Source organism: Lissotriton helveticus, chromosome 4_1 (assembly GCF_964261635.1).
Source record: "Lissotriton helveticus chromosome 4_1, aLisHel1.1, whole genome shotgun sequence".
Taxonomy (NCBI): domain Eukaryota; kingdom Metazoa; phylum Chordata; class Amphibia; order Caudata; family Salamandridae; genus Lissotriton; species Lissotriton helveticus.
Window position 1 is genome coordinate 1,848,136,766 of NC_136063.1, and position 24,192 is coordinate 1,848,160,957.

General features: G+C 42.6%; 1 protein-coding gene across 1 annotated transcript in view; it reads right to left on the minus strand.

Annotated features, from left to right (window-relative positions):
* Positions 1-24,192, minus strand: part of LOC144827705 (sodium/hydrogen exchanger 2-like) — a 621,902-nt gene that overhangs the window by 127,401 nt on the left and 470,309 nt on the right. The window contains exon 8 of the mRNA XM_078685917.1: positions 9,062-9,226. Coding sequence (XP_078542043.1) covers positions 9,062-9,226 — 165 coding nt within the window. The remainder of the gene's footprint in view (positions 1-9,061; positions 9,227-24,192) is intronic.

Sequence of the window (24,192 nt, forward strand, 5' to 3'; positions counted from 1 at the left end):
CAGACAGGCAATTCACATCACACTGCACACAGAAATGCAAACTTCTAAAAGTGGCACTTCTCCACTAGCCACAATCAATCTGCGCACACCATTGCCCAGCATTTATTCTCACGAGTTTGCACATACAAAACTCGCCCCTGCTCTCCTCTCACATCAGGAATTACCATGGACACACATATCCCCCATGCATTCCTAAGGGCGGGCAGGCCAGTCTCACCACACATACACAGAGAGCGCACGCACTTTACACATGACCACAGTGAAAAAGTGCGCAGAGGCCTAAAATCTCCACATCAGGTTACAGAAACAGGTTAGGAGGAGGCAAAAAGTTTCGGGGTGAACCTGCCAAAAGGGCCAAGTCCAACAGTTAGTATATGTGTTAAAAATATAGCTGATTTTTGTAATTTTTTACAAGTAATAGTAATTAATTTTATGTTAAGTAATTTTTGCGTATTTTAGTCTGTAGCGGGTTGTGAGTTTATAAGGGAATAGGGTGGGAAGTAATTTAATTATAATATATTTAATAATAATTTTTTTTAAGTTATTAGTTTTTTTTAAATATAAATATTGTATTTTACTTCTGTAGCGGGTTGGGGGTTTATAAGGGAATAGAGTGGGAAGTAAATTAATTCTTATTAATTAATTAATAATATTAATACTTTTTTGTATTCATTAATTGATATTGTTAATTGTGTTAATTAATTTGTTATTACTTAATTAATAATTGGTTATTCATAATTAATAAGTAATTGGTAAATATGTTAATTGTGTAATTATTTGAGGAGCGGTTGTGGTTTTATAGGGGAGTAGGTTGGGAAGTAATTTAATTATAATTAATAATTGTATTCATTAATATTTTTCTATTTAACTATTGATATTGTTAATTGCGTTAATTAGTTATTAATTACTTAATAATTGGATATTAATTATTAACTAATTAATTGTTAGATATGTTAATTGTGCCATTTTGTATACGTTTGTTGTGGTTGATAGGGGAGTAGTGTGGGAAGTAATTTAATTTTAATAACATTTTTATTATTTTTGTATATACAATATTTATTTAAAGTAATTTTATAGTGTTCATTGTATGAACTAATTTATTTTTAATAGTTTTTAAAGTGCTTGTTGTTATTAGTTAATTAATTAATTGTTAAATAATTATGTCAATTGTGTAATATTTTACAATATTGGTGGTGACATTCATAGGAGAATATAGTGGGAGATAAATTATTTAAAAAAAATTAATTATTTGTTCATTAATGTTAATTATTTTGAAGGAGTGGGAATACTAAATTATTACCCTCTGCTATCCAACACTTTCCCCACTGTTACACTTGGTGGAGTGGGAATATTAAATTATTCCCACCCGCTATCCAACACTTTCCCTACTGTTGCACTCGCTAGAGTGGAAATAGTAATTTTTACCCACCCGCTATCCAACACTTTCCTTACTGTTGCACTCACTGGAGTGGGAATAGTAATTTTCATATACCCGCTATCCAACACTTTCCCTAATGTTGCACTCTCTGGAATGGGAATAGTAATTTTTACCCACCCGCTATCCAACACTTTCCCTACTCTTACACTCACTGGCGTGGGAATAGTAATTTTTAGCCACCCGCTATCCAACACTTTCCTACTGTTGCACTTGTTTGAGTGGGAATAGTAATTTTTACCCACCCACTATCCAACACTTTCCCTACTGTTGCACTCAATGGAGTGGGAATAGTAAATTATTCCCCTCCACTATCCAACACCAGCCGCGGTTGGTAGGGGAGTACCTGCATGGGTGGTGACGTGGGGAGGGGAAGGGGCAGGGAGGGGGGTAGTAATGTATGGATAATGGATGTTTGCAGGTAAGTAAACATATAAATAAAACAAACAAATGTCGTTGCGTGCACTGCATTGCATTTAGGGATGCAGTGCACGCAACGAAATTGCTTTTTATATTTATTTTACAGGTTTATGTCTATATATGTATTTATAACTCTTCTTATGTTTCTAACATTTTATAATTAAATAAAATAATCATTAAATTAAATATTTAGGTTTATTTTTGTATATTACATTTATCACTTATTAATTTTTAACATTTTTAAATAAGTCTATGTTTTTTTTTTAATTGAATTTATTATTTAATCATTTTTATATTTTTTTAAGACATTTAAACAAAACGATATTTTAAAAAACAATATTTTGGTTTCAATATTTTTGTACTTACCATTGTAGAGATAGGCTGTCGATATTCTGTCCATCAACATTTTAGACTCGATATTGCTGTTGTTCGATATTCTTAACGTTGATATTCTGTCAGTGATCCAGTCGGGTCCCATCCTAATCCATTGTTATTTTCCACACCTGGAGGCCCATTAGGATGGCGGGCGGATCGCCCCCGCAGGACCGGCAGTAGCCACCACTGGCCCGGAGGGGGCGATCCGCCTGCCATCCACGCATGAATGACCCACCGCCATATTATGATGGCTGGGGGTCCGCGGCAGATGTGAGAACCGTCCGCCGCTTTTCCGCCCTTCGACGAGTCGACCAGGCGGAAAAGGGGTTTAAGATGGTGGCGATGTCTGCAAGACACCGCCATCCATATTAGTATGCAGGCGGAGATGTGCTTTTCCATTGCCACCATGGAAAGGTATGCTGTTTTTGCCTTTGGGGCCCGTAGTGGGCCCCCGGGAAGTTGAAGGGGTGGGGGGTGCACACGGGGGGTACTTATGGTACCCCCCTGCATTGGCATGGACAAAGTGGCAGGCACAGCCCGCCCGCTACAATGCTGGGAATAGGGGATGCCACACCCACGGTGGTGGTGGCATCCTAATTGTGGGACCGCCGCACACCTTGCAAACGGGCCCACATTTCATTACGGTGGCAGGCAGAGTTTGTCTGCCCGCCATCGTAATGGACCCCCATGTGTCAGAACTCCTTTCAGTAGGCCATGGGCCAAGCAGGAGGTACCTGGCCCACCTGTAGTCACTGAGGCCTTTAATTCCCGGTGTACCAGGCCCGTCCTGCTATGGATCCTGCTCAACTGGGCCAAGCACTCCTTCTGCATCTGGCTCTCAGTTAGACAGCGTCGGATGAAGAGTCAAGGCTCATTTGGGGAGATAGTACAGATACAGATCAGTTAACACGACTCATACCTCAACATGCTAGCAGCGTGAACAATAAATCAATATGAAATTAAATACTTGTTTTTATATAAATAGAAGCATTTTAAATCTAATTCTACTCATGCAAAAGTAAATGGCATTCAAAAGCAGTAACACAATCATCCTTTAAAAAGGGGCTCTAGTAGTTGTTGTAGGCCATACTCAAGAGTTCTCCCCCCTGACTCCTTTCGGAAGTTCAGTCACAAGAGTCTATGGGGTCGCAGGACCGATTGAAGTATGTTCATCGAGGACCCCAAGGCCCAGATCATGCCTTCCTTGCTTGAGCTTTATGGGACCCCTCATTTGCGCAGCTAGATTGGCAAAGTCATGTTGTGCGTAGTCACAAGTGGCAGCACCCAGCAGTTCTAGCAAATCTGGGCTGTTTCCACTCCAGTGATCCACGATAAGTTGCACTTCCCTCCTTGCTCTAATGGGAATCCAGTGATGTCTTTGATCCTCTGGCTTCTTTGGCTAGACCCAACATGGTCACAGGAGCAATTTCTCAGTCCCGGTTGACGGCCCGAACCCTTGGCCTCAGCTTCTCCGACTGCCCCATCTGGCATACAGGTCCCTAGCCATGCTACTCACAAGTCCGGTCATGCTGACGGCTAAACAGCGCCCTGCACCTAGCCACACCTGTGTCCTGCCACTTTGGGTGCTAACTCGGATCCCCCTTTGCCCTGAGCCTAACACCTGGAGCTTTGCTCCCACAACCCTGTGGCCAGCTCATGAGCAGCCACTAATTGGAGGCCCCCTATACCCCATTGGATAACATTGGGGCTCAGAACTCTGCAACCGGCGACCCTAGTGCCGCTTAGGGTGTTTTAAGAGTGCATCATTGACCCTGGGGGAACCCTGGTTCTAACCCCAGAATACCAACTCCCACAAACAAGTGCATACCTGCAGACCGTTAACTTAATTTTTCTCCGTAGGAACACATTGACTGTTTTTCCTTGAAAATTTTTCTAAGTGTAGAGTTGGTTTTGTATGAGAACATGAAAAACTGCAAATAACTAAAAACTGATTTACTTACGTTTTCTCTAAGAAATGTCCCAGTCAGATATTTTCTCTGTACTGCCTTCCTAAAGAGAAGACTTGTTACTCCAGTGAGGGCTTGGAGTAATCATCATGCATTGAGCAAACCGTTTACATCCAGTAAAGTTTTGTGGTAAAACCGCTTTTCAAGTGCAGGCTTACAGCCTCAGAGATGACGGTTAAAAAAAACATGCTGTAAAACAAAAATAAACAACAAATTGTTTCAAGCCAACAAAGGTAATGGCTGGTGCTCATGGGATGGCATACATGTAAAGGCTGGAAGGCACCTGGTTCTTGTGCAGCTGTAAGTACTCATTTTTAGAGCAGAACGTGCGCATTAAAACACATCTGTAACGCCAAGGCTGCTAGAGGGGTTCACCTTCTAGTCCTGCGCTCTACCGAGAATGAGTACTAGAGTGGCAGTGTTAGTTCCCCAATAATTCTTATGGCAAACCTCAGCCGTGAGTCATACTTGGGGTTGCCTCCCTACACTGCTGGTGCTTGCAACCTGACAGTGTTTTACAGGGTCCCTCGATGCACCCCTTAGAGATGTTTCATGCACGTGAACGAGCAGTCATATGGTTAAAGATTGTGCATGAGTCCATGTTTTCCCCTGACAAGCTGAATGATCCTCGCATACAACCACTGCACACCCACAATTGTACAGTTTAAGGCCCTCTAAGCCCTTTTTACGATCTACCATGTTAACGTGTTCTTGCCGGGGCAGAGCGATTCACTGCTCTGATGGTTTCCATAGACATGTAATGTAATGTAGTGTAAAAATTACTTATAGAGCGCAGCTAACACCTAACGGTTTCTTGGCGCTTGAGCAGCGGGGAAAGAACAGTTCACAACATATAGGCATTAGCAAAAAGCATTACGGAACAGATGGGTTTTGAGGAGGGACCTAAGGCGTACATATGAACAAGCAAGTCTGATGCTCAGAGGGAGTGAATTCCAGAAGGAAGGGGCGAGGAATGAGAATCTTGAACCTCCATGTTTCTTGCGCTTAAAGATAGGGACCTTGAGTAGCGCAAGGTGGGAAGAGCGGAGGTCACGAGCAGGAACATAAGGGTGCAGTAATGAAGAGATAAAAAAGGGACTCAGACCAGCAAGGGACCTAAAAATAATACAGCCTAGCTTGAATTTGCACCGCTCAGACACAGGGAGCCAATGGAGGGACTTTAACAAAGGGCTAACGTGGGAATACCTGGGTTGATGAGGGATGAGGCGTGCAGCCTGGTTCTGGATAAGCTGCAGCCTCTTCAGCAAGTAGGATGGAATACCTACATAAAGCGAATTGGCATAGTCAATTCTCGAGATGACTAAAGCCAGCAGGACTAAGGTGAGGGCTTCAATGGTCAGGAAGCGGGCTATCTTCCGGATTTTCCGGAGCTGAAAGAAGCAAGAGGAGACTACAGCATTAACCTGGGGCTTCATCGTGAGGTCATTGCTGATGATGACTCCCAGACTTTTTGCTGAGTCGACTGGGCTGGGGGGAGAGCCCAGGCTCACCGGCCAGAAGGTGGATTTCCATGGGTTGGCGGCACCCCCGACAAGAACCAGTTCGGTCTTGTCGGGGTTGAGCTTCAAGTGATTAGCCCCCATCCAGTCGCTAATGTGACAGAGGGTAGACTGGAAAGTGAGGATGGACTCCGCCGAGCCATCGATATTAAAAATCAATTGAAAGTCATCCGCGTAATTAAACGCGGTGACATGATTGCCACGTAGAGACCGGATAAGAGGGGTCATGTATAAATTAAAAAGGAGAGGGGATAAGGAGGAACCCTGCGGGACGCCACAAGTTAGACCTACTCTATCAGCAGTGAACTGGGAGAGCCGGACCGCCTGATGGCGGTTGGACAACAAGGAGCGGACCCAGTCCAGAGCGGTGCCCCGGATGCCAGCCTCCCTGACACGGTCGACCAAAATATTATGGTCGACTGTGTCAAAGGCGGCCGACAAATCCAGGAGCACTAGAACCTGGCTGATGTTAGAGTCCGCTCCTCTCCGCAGTTCCTCCATAACTGAAAGAATAACTGATTCAGTGGAATGGGCGGGTCTAAAACCGGCCTGTTGAGAATCAAGGTATTGAGAGTGCTCAATGAAGGAGCTCAATATGTTGGTAACATGAGACTCGAGCACTTTGCTGAGGTAGGGGAGGAGGGATTTGGGGCGGAAGTTGCTCATGATCGTCGGGTCTGCCGTGGGTTTCTTAAAGATGGGCACAACCTCGGCCACCTTGAAGGAACTAGGTACCAGACCAGAGGACAGAGACGAATTCAAGAGTCTCAAAGGGGGGAGCGGGCAGGCGGTAAAAGGCTCGAGGAGGATCAGGGGAGGGCAGCAATCAGATGGGGAACCTGAAGTAAACTTCCTCAAAAGGTTAGGAAGTCCTCCTCCGAAATGGGGGGGATCTGAGTAAGTTGCTGCGAGTTCGGAGAGGGCAGAAGGGAAGCAGGCCCAGGGAGGAGAGGGAGGCCGGCAGGAGAAATGCTCTTTTTAATGTTGACAATCTTGTCTACAAAAAACTGGTTGAGGGAATCGCAAAGCGCTTGGGAAGGGAGGGGTTTGATGGTGACCCTGTCAGGAAGTGATAGCTCCTCCACTATGGAGAAGATCTCTTTCATTTTAGTCGCTGAATTGACAATTTTTTGTGAGAAATAAGAGGGATTGGCAGCTAAAATTGCTGTTTTGTACTCTTTATGTAGGGACCTATACCGCAACTTTGTGTCCGCGGCATAGCCTCGCCGCCATTGACGCTCAGCCTGCCTAAGCTCGAACTTTAAGGCTTTAAGGTCTTCAGTAAACCACTTTTGTGCGTCATGTGCGCGCCTAAGCTTAATTCGTTTAAGCGGGGCAACGGCATTACTAGCTGTTACAAGCCAATTCGTAAGAGCTGAGGCTTGGATGTCAATAGAGTTAGTAAGGTTGACTGCCGGGGGGGAGGTTTTAAATGCACTCTGTTTTCTATGGGTGAAGCCAACCATGAGAAATGTACCTTTTTACCTCGAATGAAAGGCATCTTCTCTGAAATGGATTCTTTGGGAACTCTTGCTGCAGGAACGGCAATGGGAACCCCCCTTACCACCAGCCCTTCTCTGACAGGCTTTACTAGGGTGCAGAAATAATGCATTTCCTGCGCTCATACCATGCCCATACTCTAGTTTGGAGGCCCTTCTCAGGAAACTTTGTCAAAGGTGATGCTAGATGAAATCGTGTTTTAATGCTTTTTATTTGTCTTTCCTTCACTCTTAACTTTGCCTGGTCCTCATCTGCTGTTACTCTCAATTTGTGCATTTGTTTTTGGCTGACTTTCTCTACTCTCTGCTGTGTATGGACCATATTTATACTCTGCTACAGTACATGAGTATTTTTGTACGTTAAACATTAAGGTACAGTACTGTAACCATCTCCAGGGTTTAACATGGCTACAGCAATAACTATAAAAAAAGCATTTGCAATGTAACAGGTCTCGCATTTACGCAAGTTTTAGCTATTGGCATTCTAAATGACAATGCCTTTTATTTATGTTTTGGTTTTTGAAACATAAATAAAAAGCATTGTCATTTAAAATGCCAACAGCTTAAACATGTGTAAATGCGAGACCTGTTGCATTGCAAATGCTTGTTTTTTAATTACATTCTCGTGAGGGTTCCTGGATGAATCAGTTACTGGTTTGGCCTGGAGGCATTGACTGAGAGAGAAGTTGTGTGCCATCTGTGCTATTAAATTTAAAGAGTTATCATCCATTCTTTTGACTGCTTGACCTCCTGCCTGCCAGAACAAAACAGACACACGCATGATTGAGGATCATGGACACATACAAAAAGCTATAATGGAACAGGAAGACACACATTTGGACACTAGAGTGATAAAACACAGACACATAGGCACTTGGTCACAGAGAACAGGCACAGGGACAGACTCTAGGACAGGGAGACATTGCGTCAGGAATTTTAAAAGAGGCATACTCAGTGACGCAGAAACATGCACTGATGTTGGGAAATGGATACCGGGATTATAACGCTTGAGCAGTGAAATATGTATGAGAAAAACAAAAAAGACAGAGAGGGTAGCAAGGGACTAATAATTGGACAGACAAACACAGACTTGGACACCAGGTGAGAACAAGACATACATGGGCACTGGAACAAGTCCCAAACACTGACGCTGGGTTATCAATACCCAAACACAGATGCTGAAACTTACGTACACGAGAGCCGAGGGGCACACTCGGAGACTATGAGGCAAGAAGATGCTCAATGGGGTTGGTAAACAAAGGCAAGGGAGCAGGAAAAACTCAGGCACTTTGAAAGTGAGTCATGATCTCCCTGTGAAAAATCTGGGTTCAAACAGTAGTTGGTAAACAGGAATTATATGTTGTTGCATATCAAGCACAGAGATAAAACAGGAATTCGAGTTAAAGTTATTAGTAGCCTTGTAGAGACTGAAAAACGTGGGGCTGAGGTCAGGGCCCTCTAGGAGCACATAAGCAACTGGACAAAGATGGATCCAAAAGATGTTATATCTCTGGCTTTTTTCTATCAATAACGAAAGGCAATTCATTGCAGTGCGTCCTGGTCACCCTTGCCTGCCTGAAACAAGCAAGGATGACGAGGTGAAAGGTACTGTGCAATGCCACCAAGAAATGAGCGAAAAACCAAGAAGGACTTACACGGTTTGTCCCCCCTGAATAACTACAGTGATATTACTGGAATTACATACAGTAGCAGAATTGTTGTACACCGCCATAGGTTTCTCCCAGAAATATACCCGCCCACCATAAGTTCAAGGTCCTTATTGATTGGGTCGTTCTTGAATTGACCACAGACTTTCTCTGCAGTTTGTGTAAAAGGCACACTTACTTTAAAGACATGGTGGAGGGTGCATGAGACAGATGCCCGGATTCTGCCAGTTCGATTGCATGTTTCTTCTCCAGTTTCTGATACAGCAGCACGATGCTGGAGCTCGGCTGGCTGTGGTCATTGAGTAGAATCCTCTGCAGGTATTTGGTGTTGAAATACTCAAATCTGCAAGGAGACAAGGTGAACAGAGACTCGAAGTTATCCCTTTTAATCAAGTGTAATTGAGAGGATCTGGGATTTAGAACAAGTTGTGTAATCGTACAAGGCCTAACTCACTGAAGAGAATAAGAGGGCGCAGCCATGGTTACAACAAGTGATGCTAAGGTTGGCGCTGAAACAGGAAAAGGCTCATACCTTCCTCATAGTATTTTTACAAAGCTATTTTTTTCGACAGAGAACCACATTTTTACATAAATGTACTTAAAAGTCAGAGTTCAACAAACAATAAGTTATTCCTATGTAGGAAAGCCATTCCCAATTACGAACTGCAACGTTATGAAGAGCTGCACAGAACATTCACAATGTGGTAGAGAAGAAGGCTTTGGATAGAATATTATCTACAGCTTTTATTGCCGGAGTCAATGAGATCTACCAAATTACTTGACTTTCATAACCCCCCACAAAATGTACCATTGCGTCCTGGTAAAATGCATATTTCAATGTAATTTGGGCAAAGGGTTTTCGTTTCAGAAGCACGTTTGCTCCTAAATCTTTTTAGCATCACCTTTTCTGCACTGTAAACGTCTTGCAAATGTATAAATATGCAAAAAATTAATTTACTGCTTTGAATGGTGATATTGTTATTATTGGCATTAATGTAATTGTTGTTGCTTAATAATAATTGTATGTTTTAATTTTGGTGGAAATCAATCACCCTCTTAAGGCACTAAAACATCGTTAATCATATCTTAGATCCGCCCAGAGGACTTTTTCCAAATCCTTTTTCATCATATTGACTGGTTCCATTTCAGTTCAAAAGGAACTATTTTACATCTTAATATACAAACAGCTTCGAAGCTATAATATTGTTTTAGAAGAACCAACCCAACTTAGATGAGAAACGAAATAAAAAACGATGTTTATGAATGTGTTACATTTTACCAGAGAGGTAGAAAATATAATATAAAAGCTACTTCTTTCCTTTCTGAAGTGAAGTTGGAAACGAGAAAACCTATTTGCGTTAAGGTTGAGATGTCAAAACGTGAGCTTAATCACGCGGAGGGCAGGGTATTTCATGGCTGCTGGGCTCTGTAGGCGGACTGGAGCACTTTAGAGCAGAAGAATTGGTGTCAAAAGAAGGAGGATGAAGTGAAATCTGTGTCGGAAGGGCTATCTATTTACAAATGATTTTTAAGTTTTCTTGCTGGTGCTTTGGGTCTTTTTAGCAAGGCCACATGAAGGTCCTGGCTTCTTACTCGGCTTTTCCTGGAAATTATCTGTCCTGCCCACATCTATTTTCAAATTTGTCGAGCTCAATCTTAACTTTCACTCAGCACAGGCGCAAGCAACCCTACTGTCCACCTCAAAAAGAAATTCTTTATTTAGAACCTAAAGAAGGCAGTTTTTTTCCTTTCATAAAAAAAAATATATTTGACCCTTAGTTAGACATGGAATCCTTGCTTAGTTTCCGCCTAACTTTTTCTTTACCTCAAGACCTCCTGTTTTTGCTGCCTTTGTTTTTGCTGGCCTTAGGACTCTGCACACTTTACCACTGCTAACCGGTGCTTAAGTGCTTATGCTCTTTCCCTAAAACATGGTAACATTGGCTAACACCCTATTGGCATATTTAATTTACATATACGTCCTTAGTAAAGTGCACTACATGTACCCAGGGCCTGTAAATTAAATGCTACCAGAGAGAACCCACTTAATTAGCCTTTGAACATATCTCAGGCCTTCCATTGCAGAGCATGTGTGCATTTTTACCCTGCCATGTTGACCTGACAAAATAAACCTTTTTTCAGGCCCAAAGCTTCATTTTTAGGTCGAGCCTATAGCGGCAGCGTGCATCCGCTGCTCGCTTTGCGAGGCATGCAAAATTTAGTATGGAGTGGAAGCTCCCTGAAAGCTCTGCCCACTCTCCCCCCATCTTCTTCATTGGCGTGTGGCTTTATCGTTCCTCAATGCTGCCTTCCGATTGGTTTTAGGCTTGTTAGTCCCGCCTTATGAGGACCATGTCGTCATTTGTATCCTTCCATGGCTACGAGCCCCTTTACTTCGAGTGTTGCACAGTATGTTTTATTTAGATTGTGACACTATTTTCTTCCCGTGCCTCCCCCCGCAGTCCGGGCCTTCTTGCCCCCCCGCACTCCTTTGTTCCTGCCTTCTCGCCCGCCCACAGTCCCGTTGCAATGCTGTAGGTCTCGAGTCCTATTGCACTGAAAATGCTAGTTTTGTTATTCTTCCTGTATCAGCCTGCTCCTGTTTGCCCGGAGTTTGCCAGAGCCTCGGAGCACAGCCTGTAAACCCTGGAGGACAGCATGTGATGACACAGGGCTCCTTTGCCTAGCTCTTAAGCAGCATGGCTCTGAGTAGTGGGCGCGCTGGTTCAGTGGGGCTGAGGGCAGCACTCTGGCTTCTACTCTGGAGTGCAGTGTGCCAGCTTCGTGCCCACGGCTGCCCGGCTCTGTGTATCTGCAGTGGGATGACGGTGGACTGCCACAGACTTGGACTCAAGGCTGTGTCAAAGAACATCCCCCGGAGCACGGAGAGGCTGTGAGTATACATACCCTGGTGCAATGCGCCTTGCTACACCTGCCCAGAGAGCAGCGTAACAAACCGCGAAAAGTCATTGCATGCCCACAACACATAGCACGTGCATTCGAGCATTGTGTGTGTTCAAATTTCTAAAACACACTGTCCCTGGTTTTATAGCATTCTTTATCTGTAACTGTGTGCAATAGGCTAGTTTTCATTGTTCGTGATTGGCATGCCTGTGCACCTATGTATGAAGCTGGCTTCTTTTAGTTTTTGGATAATTTTGCTTTTTTATAATAAAGGTGCCCCACACTTGTCTCTTGGTGTCTGCCTCTCTTCTTCATTCCTGAAAATAGACGGACAGATTCTCCCAGCCTCTCCCCATTTGGCTACCATATTATGTGCGCTGCAGTGGCAGTGTGGCAGATCTTGGCACACCAGTGGCAGGGGGTGTGGTGGTGAATAAAGCATGCATGGAGGGGCAAACACAAGACTTTTTTCTCTCTTACTCCATGACATATTAAAAATACATTTGCATATGAGGGCCTGTTGGGTTCGTGGAACATATTTCAGTATAAAAGCAGAAAAGTATGCCTTTAAACTGCTTGACAACTTCCAAGCTTTTTTGCGGACTGGCCATTCTCACCGGTTGCCATGACTGCCATGTCGACCTCAGGAACCGTTATTTGCTCGGCAGTGGAGTGGCACAAAATAAGCGGGCTTTGACCCAAAATGTGTTGCGAGGCGTCTCAGATCTCAAAAAAACAAGGTATATATTGTTAGATATAGGTGCTCGCCTACTCCTCTAATTTAAACAAGTGTATGGTTCAGATTTTTAGCAGGATCTGCAGCCTCAGTGTTAATGACAATGAACACCCCCTTAAATCAGTGCTCGCTGGGATAATCCTGACCTAGCAGACCCAGCTGCCTATTGCTGTTCCACCTACAGTGCAGTGGCCGGGCCTCTGGCTGATGGAGATATACAGGTTCCACCGTTATCCGCCCCGAAGCGGCGGGGTAGTGCCCGTTTCAACTCGGGTGAGTGGTGGGCAGGTTGGTTCCGAAAGTGAAATGCATAGAAAGTAGTCAGAAGCATTTTAGGACCGATTAAGAACAGTGCCATTCTAGACACATAAACAACACAGGAAGTTATGTGTGTGTGTAAGTGTAGTCCACAACATCTAACGTAATTAACTTGTGTGACTCACGCACGAATAGACGTGTCCCAATGCTTATCAAGACCTCTTTGCTTTTTATATACATGGGTGGTTTGCACGTGTTTTCCAAATCTCAGCCTTGCGGGTTTTATTCCACAGGATCATTACATAAAGCATATTGTAGAAAAAACACACATTCAGCATACTTAAACTATTACATACTTCATTAAAAATGGTTTGCACACAGCCTCCCTTCTCGCACATATCTTGTAAATATAACTTAAACTGGTAGACTCCAAAGCATGTTCGGTTTTACTTACGCAAAATCGAGATTAGTGTGGCATGGTACGAGGAACTACTGCATGTTCTAACCAATGCCTACGCCTAGAAAAAATATATTGTCAAGTTGTTCTAATTGCATTCAATTTTACAACATGGATACCTTCATATAAATACAATGAAAATACACCACTTACCAGATTCATTTTGTATTTTTATCAATCCATAAATCACAACAAGGCACATTTTAAGGTACGAGATTACAAAACAATTATTGTATTTAGAAACTTGATTAAAATAAAGAAATAAAATAAAAAACAAAAATGTTAAAATCATTGTTATTTTTATCACCAACAACTCTAACTTTAACAAATGCAAGACCGATTGCATTGCAAATGCTTGTTAATACATATGTCACCCTTAAGGTAGGGCCTGGACAGGTCCCCGGGCAGGGTGCAGTGTATTTAAAAAGTTGGGCATGTACTTTTAAGTTTTGCATGTCCTGGTAGTGAAAAACTCTTTTGCTCCCCAAAAGCTCATGGACCTGTCTTCAGCGAGTTCCTGCCCCAAGAGGTGTCCCTCAGATCCTGGACCCTTGATGTGGTTCTTGAGCTCTCAAATTCAAGATTTTGGGCTCTTCGTGGCTGTGAATGGGCTCATTTGTGCCAGAACTGCGCAGCTTGCATGGAAAATTAGCATGAGCCACCCCAAGTTCGTCTCCTCACACAGCAAGAATCGATCGCCTGCGTGGATTGCCAACATGAATCACCAGCCCATCCATCTGCTCCTCATGTCACACTGCCCACCACCAGTCACGCTCTCCTTTTCCCGGCGATCTTCTTCCATGCGAACGGGACTCTTGGTACAAAACATGAAAAGGTAAACCTTCTGCTGGACTTATCTGGACTGTAACCAACCCACGCTCCATCAGAGTCTTACTTACTTGTGCTTACTTGCCCTTTTAGGGTATAGGCCATTAACCAGGACTCTCCAGCCATCTCTGTCCTAGGCTTTCTTTCAATCTGATGCCAGGTGTAACCCATCTCCTTGCAGTCAGCCTCGAGGCCTCGGCTCCAGGGATTTCTTGGCCTTCCTCTTTTCGTTTTCCCTTGAGGGTTCTAGGTCAGGGCTTGCTTGGTGGTGTTTGATGTGGGTTTACTGAGGGTGGGACCTATCCAGCGCCAATGTCTGTTCACAATTTATTCATGAGCAGGAAGTTGGAAAGTCTGCTGCCATAGGTCGTTCTTGCTGATGATGTTTGGCTAGCGAATTTGGAGTTGCTGACCCCATCCACTCTGTGACGAGGTGTCAGTGCTTGACATTCAACCTGGGTACTGAAGTGTCAGGTCCGAGACAATCAGTGACACTCCCCCTCATCCAAGGGGGAGGGCTTTGAGGTGTTCTGCAGGATGAAGAGGCTATTCCCACAGGAGCTGTGACATCTTCAGCCCAGCAAAGTTTAGTTCATGCCACCAGGAGCCTGCACACTTATTGCTTGTCTAGCTCCTGGATGCCTGACCTAAAAGCAGTGGGGCTGTGAGAATTGCCTTCCCTGCCCCACTCTTTGATGAGGTATCAGTGATTGACCTGAAAATAAAGATTGTCTGTCAGGCTGACCTTACTCAGCCTGACAGACACTCTTGTTTGTGATCAAAAGGTGAGGGTGTGTGGCCCCTTCACTAATTAGGACTGGCCGCTGCTGGTTTGGGTGAGTAGGACCAGGTCATCTGCAAAGTCCATTCTGAGCTGGCTACAAGGTGTCCACTAGATCCTATTTCTTCTCCTAGCTGTGGATCTATTCATTTTCCAGTCTATTGCCAGCAGGAAAAGAAAAGGAGAGAGAAAACAAACATGGAGGATTCCGGTCCTCACTTGGAAGGCTTCTGTGAGTCATCATCCATGGACTATCCTACAGGTCATTCCATCAAAGAGGCAGAGGAGTTTCCAAGTGGTCTCTCTGTCCACGTTGTCGAATGCCTTCTTATAGTCGATGAAGTTAACACCTTTCCATCCACTGCACAGTGTTGTTATCCGGTCTGTGAAGAATCTATCTATGTAGACGCCAGCTTGCTGATCTTGCAACTTAACTTTGACTTGTTCCTTCATTCTGTTCAGGTTGAGTCTGTTTAACAATTTGACTGGGGTTGATAGAAGAGTTTTCCCTCTATAGTTCATGCAGTTACTCAGGGTCACCTTTCTTGGGGATCTTGATGAGATATCCTTCCTTTCAGTCTGATGGTACCATTTCCTCTTCCTAGATCCGTCCAAACAAGGGGTAGAGTATGTCTACTGATGTTTCTATGTCTACGTTCCATGCCTATCGTCAAGTCCTGCTGCCTTCCCATTTTCCCATATGTGTAATAGCTTGATTGGTCTGCTGCATTCGATTGGCAAATCCTTGTCAGCTGGCTGTATATGTCTGGTGGAGACTGTGGTACGGGCTGGTTCAGCAGTTTTTCAAAGTGCTCCACCCATCTTTGATGTTGGTCTTCCTTACCCATGATTGCCTTCCTAGCTTTGACATTGACAGGTCTTTCTGTTTTCATGTATCTGCCAGAGTGTTTTCTTTTTATGTCGTAGAGTTCTTTCAAGTGTCCATGGCTTGCTGCTTCATGGGCTTCTGTAGCACGCCCATCGAAGAAACTTTGCTTGTCTGCTCTGAACCTTCTCTTTGCTTCCTTATTGGTTTTGGAGTATTCGCCTTTGAGCTTTTACTCTTTTTCGGCTGCTGTTGACTGCAGCTTTCTTTTTCTTTCTCTCTTGGATTTTGCAGCGTCTCAGTGGAGATCCATTCTTTATGTTGATGTTTCTTGAGACTCAGTACTTCCTGTTAAGTTGGTGTCACTGTTGCTTTGATCTTCTCCCACTGACTTTTTACTGGGTCTCTGTCATCTTCTAGCTCTTGCAGGACTTGAAACTTGTTACAGAGGATGACTGAGTATTCACTCCATTTATGTGCATCTTTGAGGAGGGTGGTGTTATATCGCTGGCATTGAATTGTCGGTTCCATCAACGTTTACTTCAGCTTTAGCCATAGTCTGGTCATGACAAGGTGATGGCTTGACACTACGTCAACTCCTCTCACCACTCTCACATCCTGCAGGGACCTCGGGAACTTCTTGGCAATGCATAAATGATTGATCTAATTGTCTGTCATCGCAGTCGGCTTGAACGTTTGACTGACCTGGTCCAGCATGATAAGAAAGCTGCCATTGACACTTCATGCTTTTAGGCTCTGCATTGCAGTTTAGTGTTTCAAAATTCATAACTCCGGTGCTACTGATTGAATTTCTGTTGTTTTTGTCTTGTTTTCTTTATTACATTTTGCTCTATTTTTCTAACCTGCTGTTTTACTGCCTGAAGTGTTACACAAGTACTTTACACATTGCCACTAGTTTATGCTGGACTGCTTTGGGCCAAACTACCAGGGTGTTCAGCACAGATTAATTTGGGGTTTGCTTGTGCCTTACCCTTACTAGGATTGTGGTTACTGTTTGACCTGGGCTCAGACTGCAGTCAACCAGTAACTCAATTCTTAACAGCTTTTAATTCTAAATAATGCCTCTGGCATTCATGCACATTACTAAGTTACCATATGCATGGTAAGAGGATAAAAAACTAAAGAACAGGTGGCCGGGGTTGTAGGACTGTGACAAAACAGTTGTGGGTCCCAATCGTGATTGGGTTGTAAAAGTCAGCTCCAATTTTAGCACCTGTAAGTCACAATAGAGTGGACTAATCATGATAAGGCCATTGGAATATGACTGATTCATATTACTGGTAGACAAGGAAGAGAAAACCTCCTTGTCCACCTTATCATCTCATTACGTGCTCAATAGCCTACCATCATGTTTCAACTGACTGCTCCTCCACAGATAATATCTAGAAAGCACCCCTCCATTTCCCCGGTGGAAGACTGATTCTTCTGTAAGGTGGGGTTGTGCGGCAACATTAGGGTGTCAGTTTGTAGTGGTGCCTAATTACTGCAAAATACACAAAAATAGCCCCCTTTTCAGTCAATTGGATTAATGGGACATTTCGGGGAAAATGTTATTTTGTCTAGAGAACCGAAAACCCTGAACACACTGTTCTTAAACCAAAGCTGCAATTGCAGCATATCACATTATTTGAGCAACCTGAGTACCTGTCTGTAAAAATAATGGTATTTGGAATCAGATCCCTGTAAAAATGTCTGCTTTACTGACTATGTCGTATTCCTATGTTTTGCAATGAGAGGTTATTTGAGCAAATTGCTCTACCACCTCGTTTCACTACTACATGTAATTCTAGAAAATGAAAGGGGATATTTAAATTTGATTGATAACTGTCCCCAGTGTCCAGACGGATCTCTATCCCAGGTACAAAGCAGGCCTACTATGCTTAGCCTTTAGATAAGTCAAGGTGGGGTGGATTGTTAGTGTCATAGCCATAAACATTGTTTTGGATTCCTTGCCCTCCTGTAGGCTTTCACATGCTGCCACCGGCAATACTTTTGGGTTCTCCATTTGCTTTTCAAATTGAGGCACAAGCATTGCACTTCTCCTGGATGCTGCCCATCGGTACCAACTATGCTTTTAGCAAGTGCAGTGGATCTACCCTTGCAAGAGTGGGTGGCCAGTCCAGTCTGGTGATGGTGCCCCACTACAATTTTCCACACGTCAGATTACCTTACACTGCTGATACCTCTTTGGTACCTCCTCTGTGTGCATGAGGGAAACTTGGGCCACTGGTGCCATGTAGTTTTTTTTGGGTTGTAAGGGAAACTTGAACTGATGTTGCCCATGCGTTTCCAGTTAGGCATGCGCAAAAGTAATTTCCACTCCATTTGCTACCACGTCTATGTGTGCATGGGCACATATGCCCTGCTGCAGCCTCATATATACATTTTCAGGAAATATAAGAGAATCTTTCCACAGCATTGCACCCTGTGCATCATTTGCATCTTGCACTAATAATTACACACTCATTTCCCCCTCCCAGGGCCCCTATTATTTCTCTCTGTGCCCCTCTTACTGTGTGTCCACTTGAACATTCCACACTCCCCCATTACTCCCTGCTCTTCATGTCCATTTTCCTGACCCCCACCCTTGATTGACAAAACTTTGTATCATGAAAAGGAGTTCACCAAGTTTTAGTAACATCCAACACTGTTTTTGTCTAGCTACCACCTCAGTTTGTCTATGGTGATGCCAATCAAACACTATGTGCTTCAGATTAGCCTGGAGCTTGACTGAATAAAGTCAACGTTATTTTTGTCATCAACAGAGGTCTGTTCCTGTTTGATCACCAATCTCTATAACAAATTAGCTTGGTAATGTTTATAAGGGATGGGGTAATTGGCTGCATCCGCAATTGATGTCTTTAATAGTGGACTCACCACTACCATTTTCAATCGTTTTGGTTAGTAAGTAAGATTGCAATTGGAGAATTTCAGTTGTGCTTAAACTGATATTTTCATCTACCCTATAACGTCACTTTAACCTTTGTTTTTTGTCAGTGAATTACTAAAGTGTTTTAAAAAAAAAGATATTATTCCCATACTTAGCTAGAATGTCATTTTAACCTTTGTTTTTATCAGAGAGCTATCTAACTATAACTAGCGCCCTCGCCATGCAGTGCTTATGACATCATCTGTTACATAATTCCCAATATCTTAGAGTTACTTTTTTCCTCCCTCACGGGATCATTTATAAAACTATCTAATCTAGAATTGTAGTCCCATGTGTAGTAGTCGATTGCCAACAAACAAATACTCTGGACCATTACCTGGTCCAGAGTAATGTGAACTATCCCTCACTTCACACTGGCGATTTCAATTAGCCCCTTAAACATCTTATTATAATTCACACTAACAAAAGAAAGGAGGAAAAGAAATGGGACATTCTTGCACTATCTGCTCCATCCCTAAAAAAACGGGGGACTGTATCGGCCCGAAAAATAGCCTCATTCAATTTCTCCCATGGACTTCTGGTCTTTAAAGGTCGATTGGAATCAGTTAGGGAACCTGCACACGCATTTAAAAGGGCATAGTTATCAATTATATACTTTTAGGTGTATGTTTACAGTCCAATGTGTTAGACATGGCTCTATTAAATAGAAATGACAGCGATTACAACACACTCTCCCTTTCTTTGAGAAACAACCCTACTTATTGACTTGTTTGCACCAACTAATACACCTGATGGAACGATAACAGCTGTAGGCAATCTATAGCATTTCAGTATTTCAAAAAAAGATAAGAGATAATCCTCAGAACTGTAGGCTGGTCAACCTGATTGATAATATTCAAAATATAGACAGCATCCTAATAAAAATGTATTTGCAGAACTGAAATAAATAAATAAAGTATTTAAGGTATCATGATTTAATTATGTAAAATCCTGGTTCTATAAACTGGCCCTAGATGAGGTCTGGGACAGTCTAAAATCCATCTCTAAGTCAACAGATCTAGTGAAATCAAGTCATTGGTTGTATGTTCATGAAAGGTGGCTTCTAGAGCCATGCTTACTTAGTCTGCCTGAGAAGTTTTTTTTATTTCAAAAGTGTGCTGGGATTCGAACAGTTTAGGGATCAGATAGAGCCTCCTGAAGCAAGATCACAATTTCTGCAATTTAGGCCTCACATTTTAACTCTTAATTGCTGTTGTTGCAACTGACATATATCGGCTTAAAGCTCAAATGTCTGTCCATCTTGTAAATCCCACCCAGAAACCACTGCACGCCTAATGTTTTTCTTTATCCTGTATACCTTAATATTACAAAGACTTGGATAACTCCATAGTTGTCTAAATTTGGCCAAAAGGTAGCATGAAGCTGTACCTAGTATTCTAAGATTACACAATCTCGTGCTGTGGTTAAGATGTACGATACACACTTGAAAATATGGTTTTATGGTGCTTTTTCATGTAATGATCTGATAGTTGATTTTATTAAATAAATAAATGGTCTTAAAATTTGTCAGTGATGGTTTTTATCTGAATATTTAAATTGTATTTTTGTATGTTTGATGGGGAGGATTCCCCAAATAAACATTATTTATACACATGAATTATGGATTTATACTAATTTGGCTATGAGTTTACAAATCACTCGCACTGCTTCGCTTACCTTAGACCTTAGGTCTGCCACACCTGTTCAGGATATTGTTCCATCACATATGTTCAATGGTAACTGTAGGAGGCGTAGCATATTCATCTTTGGCACCTATGAAAACAATTCTACACTCTGCGGCTAGAATGGCATCTAGAGCCAGAAAGTTTGAACACATATCACAAGTATTGAAAGAACTTCACTGGCTTCTACTAGAAGACATAAATAAACATAAATATACATGCATCGCATACTCGGGCATTACAATTGATACAAGGACTACCTGAAAGCCTGCCCTAAAATCTCTGGAGCCATCAAGAATTTGAGGAGTATTGATAAACGTAGTCTAGAATCCAAAATAATCGACTCCTGAAAAACTAGCACCATCAGGAACCCACTACCAATTGATCTGAGATGTTTGAAAATCTCCTACAGTTTCACAATACACTAAAGACACACTTGTTTAATATCTACCTGAGTTAATTTTATTCACTAACATTCTGCTTCTATTTTCCTACCCTGGTCCCCCTTTTTTAACACACTCCTTAAACTCTTCCTCTCTTGACACCCTTTTCTACTTCTACCCTCTCTCACACAAAAATATTATTCGTGCACATCATCTTTAAACCTAGGTCTTATTCTATCCACCTTCAACTCATTCAATTCCTCAAAGCCACCCTCCTATAATCTCTAGTTATCTTCATATCCTACGTTACTTCTGTTATAACCCATCACCTAACTCTCAGTGCTTTTTAATTTGAGATTTCCACCTCATTTCTATTTTCCTAAACCACTTTATCCTCATATTTCTCCTTTCCTTAACTTTCTTCCCCTCCTTTTCTCTTCTTTTACCCATCCTTGGCACTCCGTCTTTTCTGTTCTTTTACTCACTGTTCCTCCCTTCTCTTTACATCTGGTTGAGACTGGTTTTGAAATGTTATCATTATAACTTTACACTCAGCTCTCATTCATTGTCAGCCGCACCTGCTGCCCAACCCTCAAAGCGCCGATAGTGCCAGCTCCAGACCACTGCATGGAATGCGCGCAGGCTGCGCCCTGGTGAGGCTTGCTCAAAATGGCCCTTCTCTATGAGTGGCTCATCTTTAACATAACAGGTGGCTTGACATGGGTGGATGTTAAAGTCCCCCAGTAATGTTACATAATAGGTAGAATTTTGTCTTTCCGCATAAGATTGTAAAATGTAGAAAACACAATCATTAGTTTCACTTGCGCCAACCGACCCTCTTTTAAAATAGCTGTTTGCACAGTAGCATTTTTTTCTTAATAGAAGTAAAGCGTGTTTCTGCTGGCGAAAAGAAGTGTGATCTATAGGCTATGGAAATTGTTTGACCCTCATGGTAGAGTACATATGTTTAATACTAGGTTTGTTTTGCTATCAATAGTTTGTAAATATTTTGTCTCTAGCATGCCTGCTTGTAGCACACAAAAGATATCAGTGCGCACGTTCATCCATTGTTTTAAAGAAAAAAAATGGGAGAAATCAAGTCATGCACGGGCTTCCTTCATTCTAATAGAGTGCGGCAAGTAAGTTTTGTTATAAATTAATGTATCCCAATTGGGATTGTAACTTCTTCAGTGTTAAGCGTCTGCTGCATGATAGCACATTTCTGAAGGAATTCTGGTGTCAGAACCTTGCCCTCATTGAATAACTCATAAAAGTCCTCATCAAATAGGCATTTTTTAACTTTTCAAAGTTAATCCTAATTGTGAGATGTTAATATTGTCACTATTCACCATAGTTAGGTGTGCATCTAAATAACCATTGGTGAGAAAGATGTCATCAATGTATGGTAGCACCTCCCAGTGGGTAATTTGTGAAAAAATAAGTCCTGGGGCTTTCCTCAGGAGGCCGTTGCACCATTCCATTGCTCCTATTAGTGCCACCTATAACAAAACCAACTATTAACCATGAAACCCTATAAGTGGGGAGAGGATGTGGTGTAACAGGCAGAGCTGCCCACTTTGGAGCTGGGGAACCAAGTTCGAGTCTCGGTGTAGGCTCAACGTACTATGATTTCAGGCAAATCACTTAATCTCACTGTGCATACCAAAATTGTATTGTCCTTAACTGGAGCTCCTGAAAAGCACTCCAATACATTTGGGTTGAGTTTTCGTAAAAGCACCAGTGTTGACAATTAAGTGTCGGTGGCAAGCACCAGAAAGCACGGCTCAAATTAAGCACTGGCCCCTCCAGATCTAGTGGTCAAATCTACATTATGAATGCTGAGAATAGGTCAGGGCTTGTAAAAAATAGAAACCTTCTCAGGGGTCCCACTGATACTTGGTCCTTTTAAACCAACAAAGATGAAATTGGCACAGAAGCTGAAATATACAAGTAACATCTTTATTAACCTCAAATGAGGGAGACTACGTCACACAGAAGTCTTAGCAACTGAATGAGGCAGTCTAAGGAGTACAGAAAACAGGGGCCTTATATATGCTTAGGGTTACATAGTCAGCATAAGACCAAGGGGCAGTCCTGGCACATGTAAGCATGCAAAATGCCTAAGATGGGCATGCAAGATCTGCTTGCTCAACAAAGTGGGAGGAGAGTTACTTCTCCATACAGCAGCAAAAATAGCCTGACAGTTATACTAGAGAAGCAGGTGCATTCTACTGGCTAGGCGCTTCTGAGCATGTGCTAAGGTGGAAGATGCTAAATATAGTTTGTTTCTAGGCAGATTACAAGAGCATTCAACACTGAGGGAGGACAGAGCACATGGCGAGCATGTGGCAGCACATGGCAAACAAGATGGCTGCCAGAAATACAAAATGGCTTTCAGCTCATGCTAACAAATCACTGCAATATTTACCAGGCTGTTCTTAAACCCCATTGGCAACCATTTCAAAGAGTACTGCACTCTGTCAAAACCAAAGGCGGTTAGATATTCACCTTCAGGCGCTATGGTTTGGCTAAAAAACCCATTGAAAATGTCCAGGGTATCTTGTATTTTTTCTGTTCTAGGTTTATCATTAAATCTGTGATGTGAGCATTTTGTACTGCTTATATTCATGAGTGAGTGTTTGTTTATCAAGAATTGTAAGAGTATCTATCTGAATACTGATACTGTTCTGGATTTTTAATGTTCTCATCGTCCCTTAAATTATAACCACTCTGACTAGGCTCCTGCAATACACAAGATCCAGTTAATCTTTTCTCTCTCCCCCTCTGCTTCTTCTTACCTTCCGTTACATGCTTTTCCTTAATGGATCCCTCAATGTCACTTTTAAGTTTTAAATGCAGTTTAATGGCTTGTGTTCCTAGTGTGCCAATTCCCTCAGTGGTATAATCTTCCAAAATTATTCTAAGTAGTTCCCGGTCTTAAACCAGAACTCTGGAGTATGGCCAAGGCGATGTTTCCCTTTTTATGTTGCTTAGGATGATTGAGCACACAGGTATGATGTTATTGAGAAACTTATCTGCAAATTCCAGCGCTGATGCATCCTCATGCTCATTTTGTACTTGTTTCAATACTTCACGGAGAACTGTCAATGGAGGTCTGCTGAACGTGTTAGTGTAAATGCAAGCAAATATTCTACCTCGGGCGCTGCACTCCTCTTCAAGTGGCACCATTCCAAAGGGAAGACACATAATCAATATTCTACGATTGTCTTGGGGTGTCATGAGAGGGTAGAGTACATCTACGTGGTTGGTATTGTGAGCAATCCAAACGGCAGTATTGTTGTGCTTCGTGGGCAGCTTTCCCATGATAGTGTTTATCTTTGTAGACTAATTGCTTTTACAGGAACCGGTCCCTGTTCTACTAGGTCTGTTAGAGCTGGTCTAGAGTTCATGGTTTGCAGCACATAATTTCCTATATAAGGAGACTGTATACCTCAAGATCCCTACAACCTCAGCGATGGGTAGGTTATCAGATTGTGAAAAAGG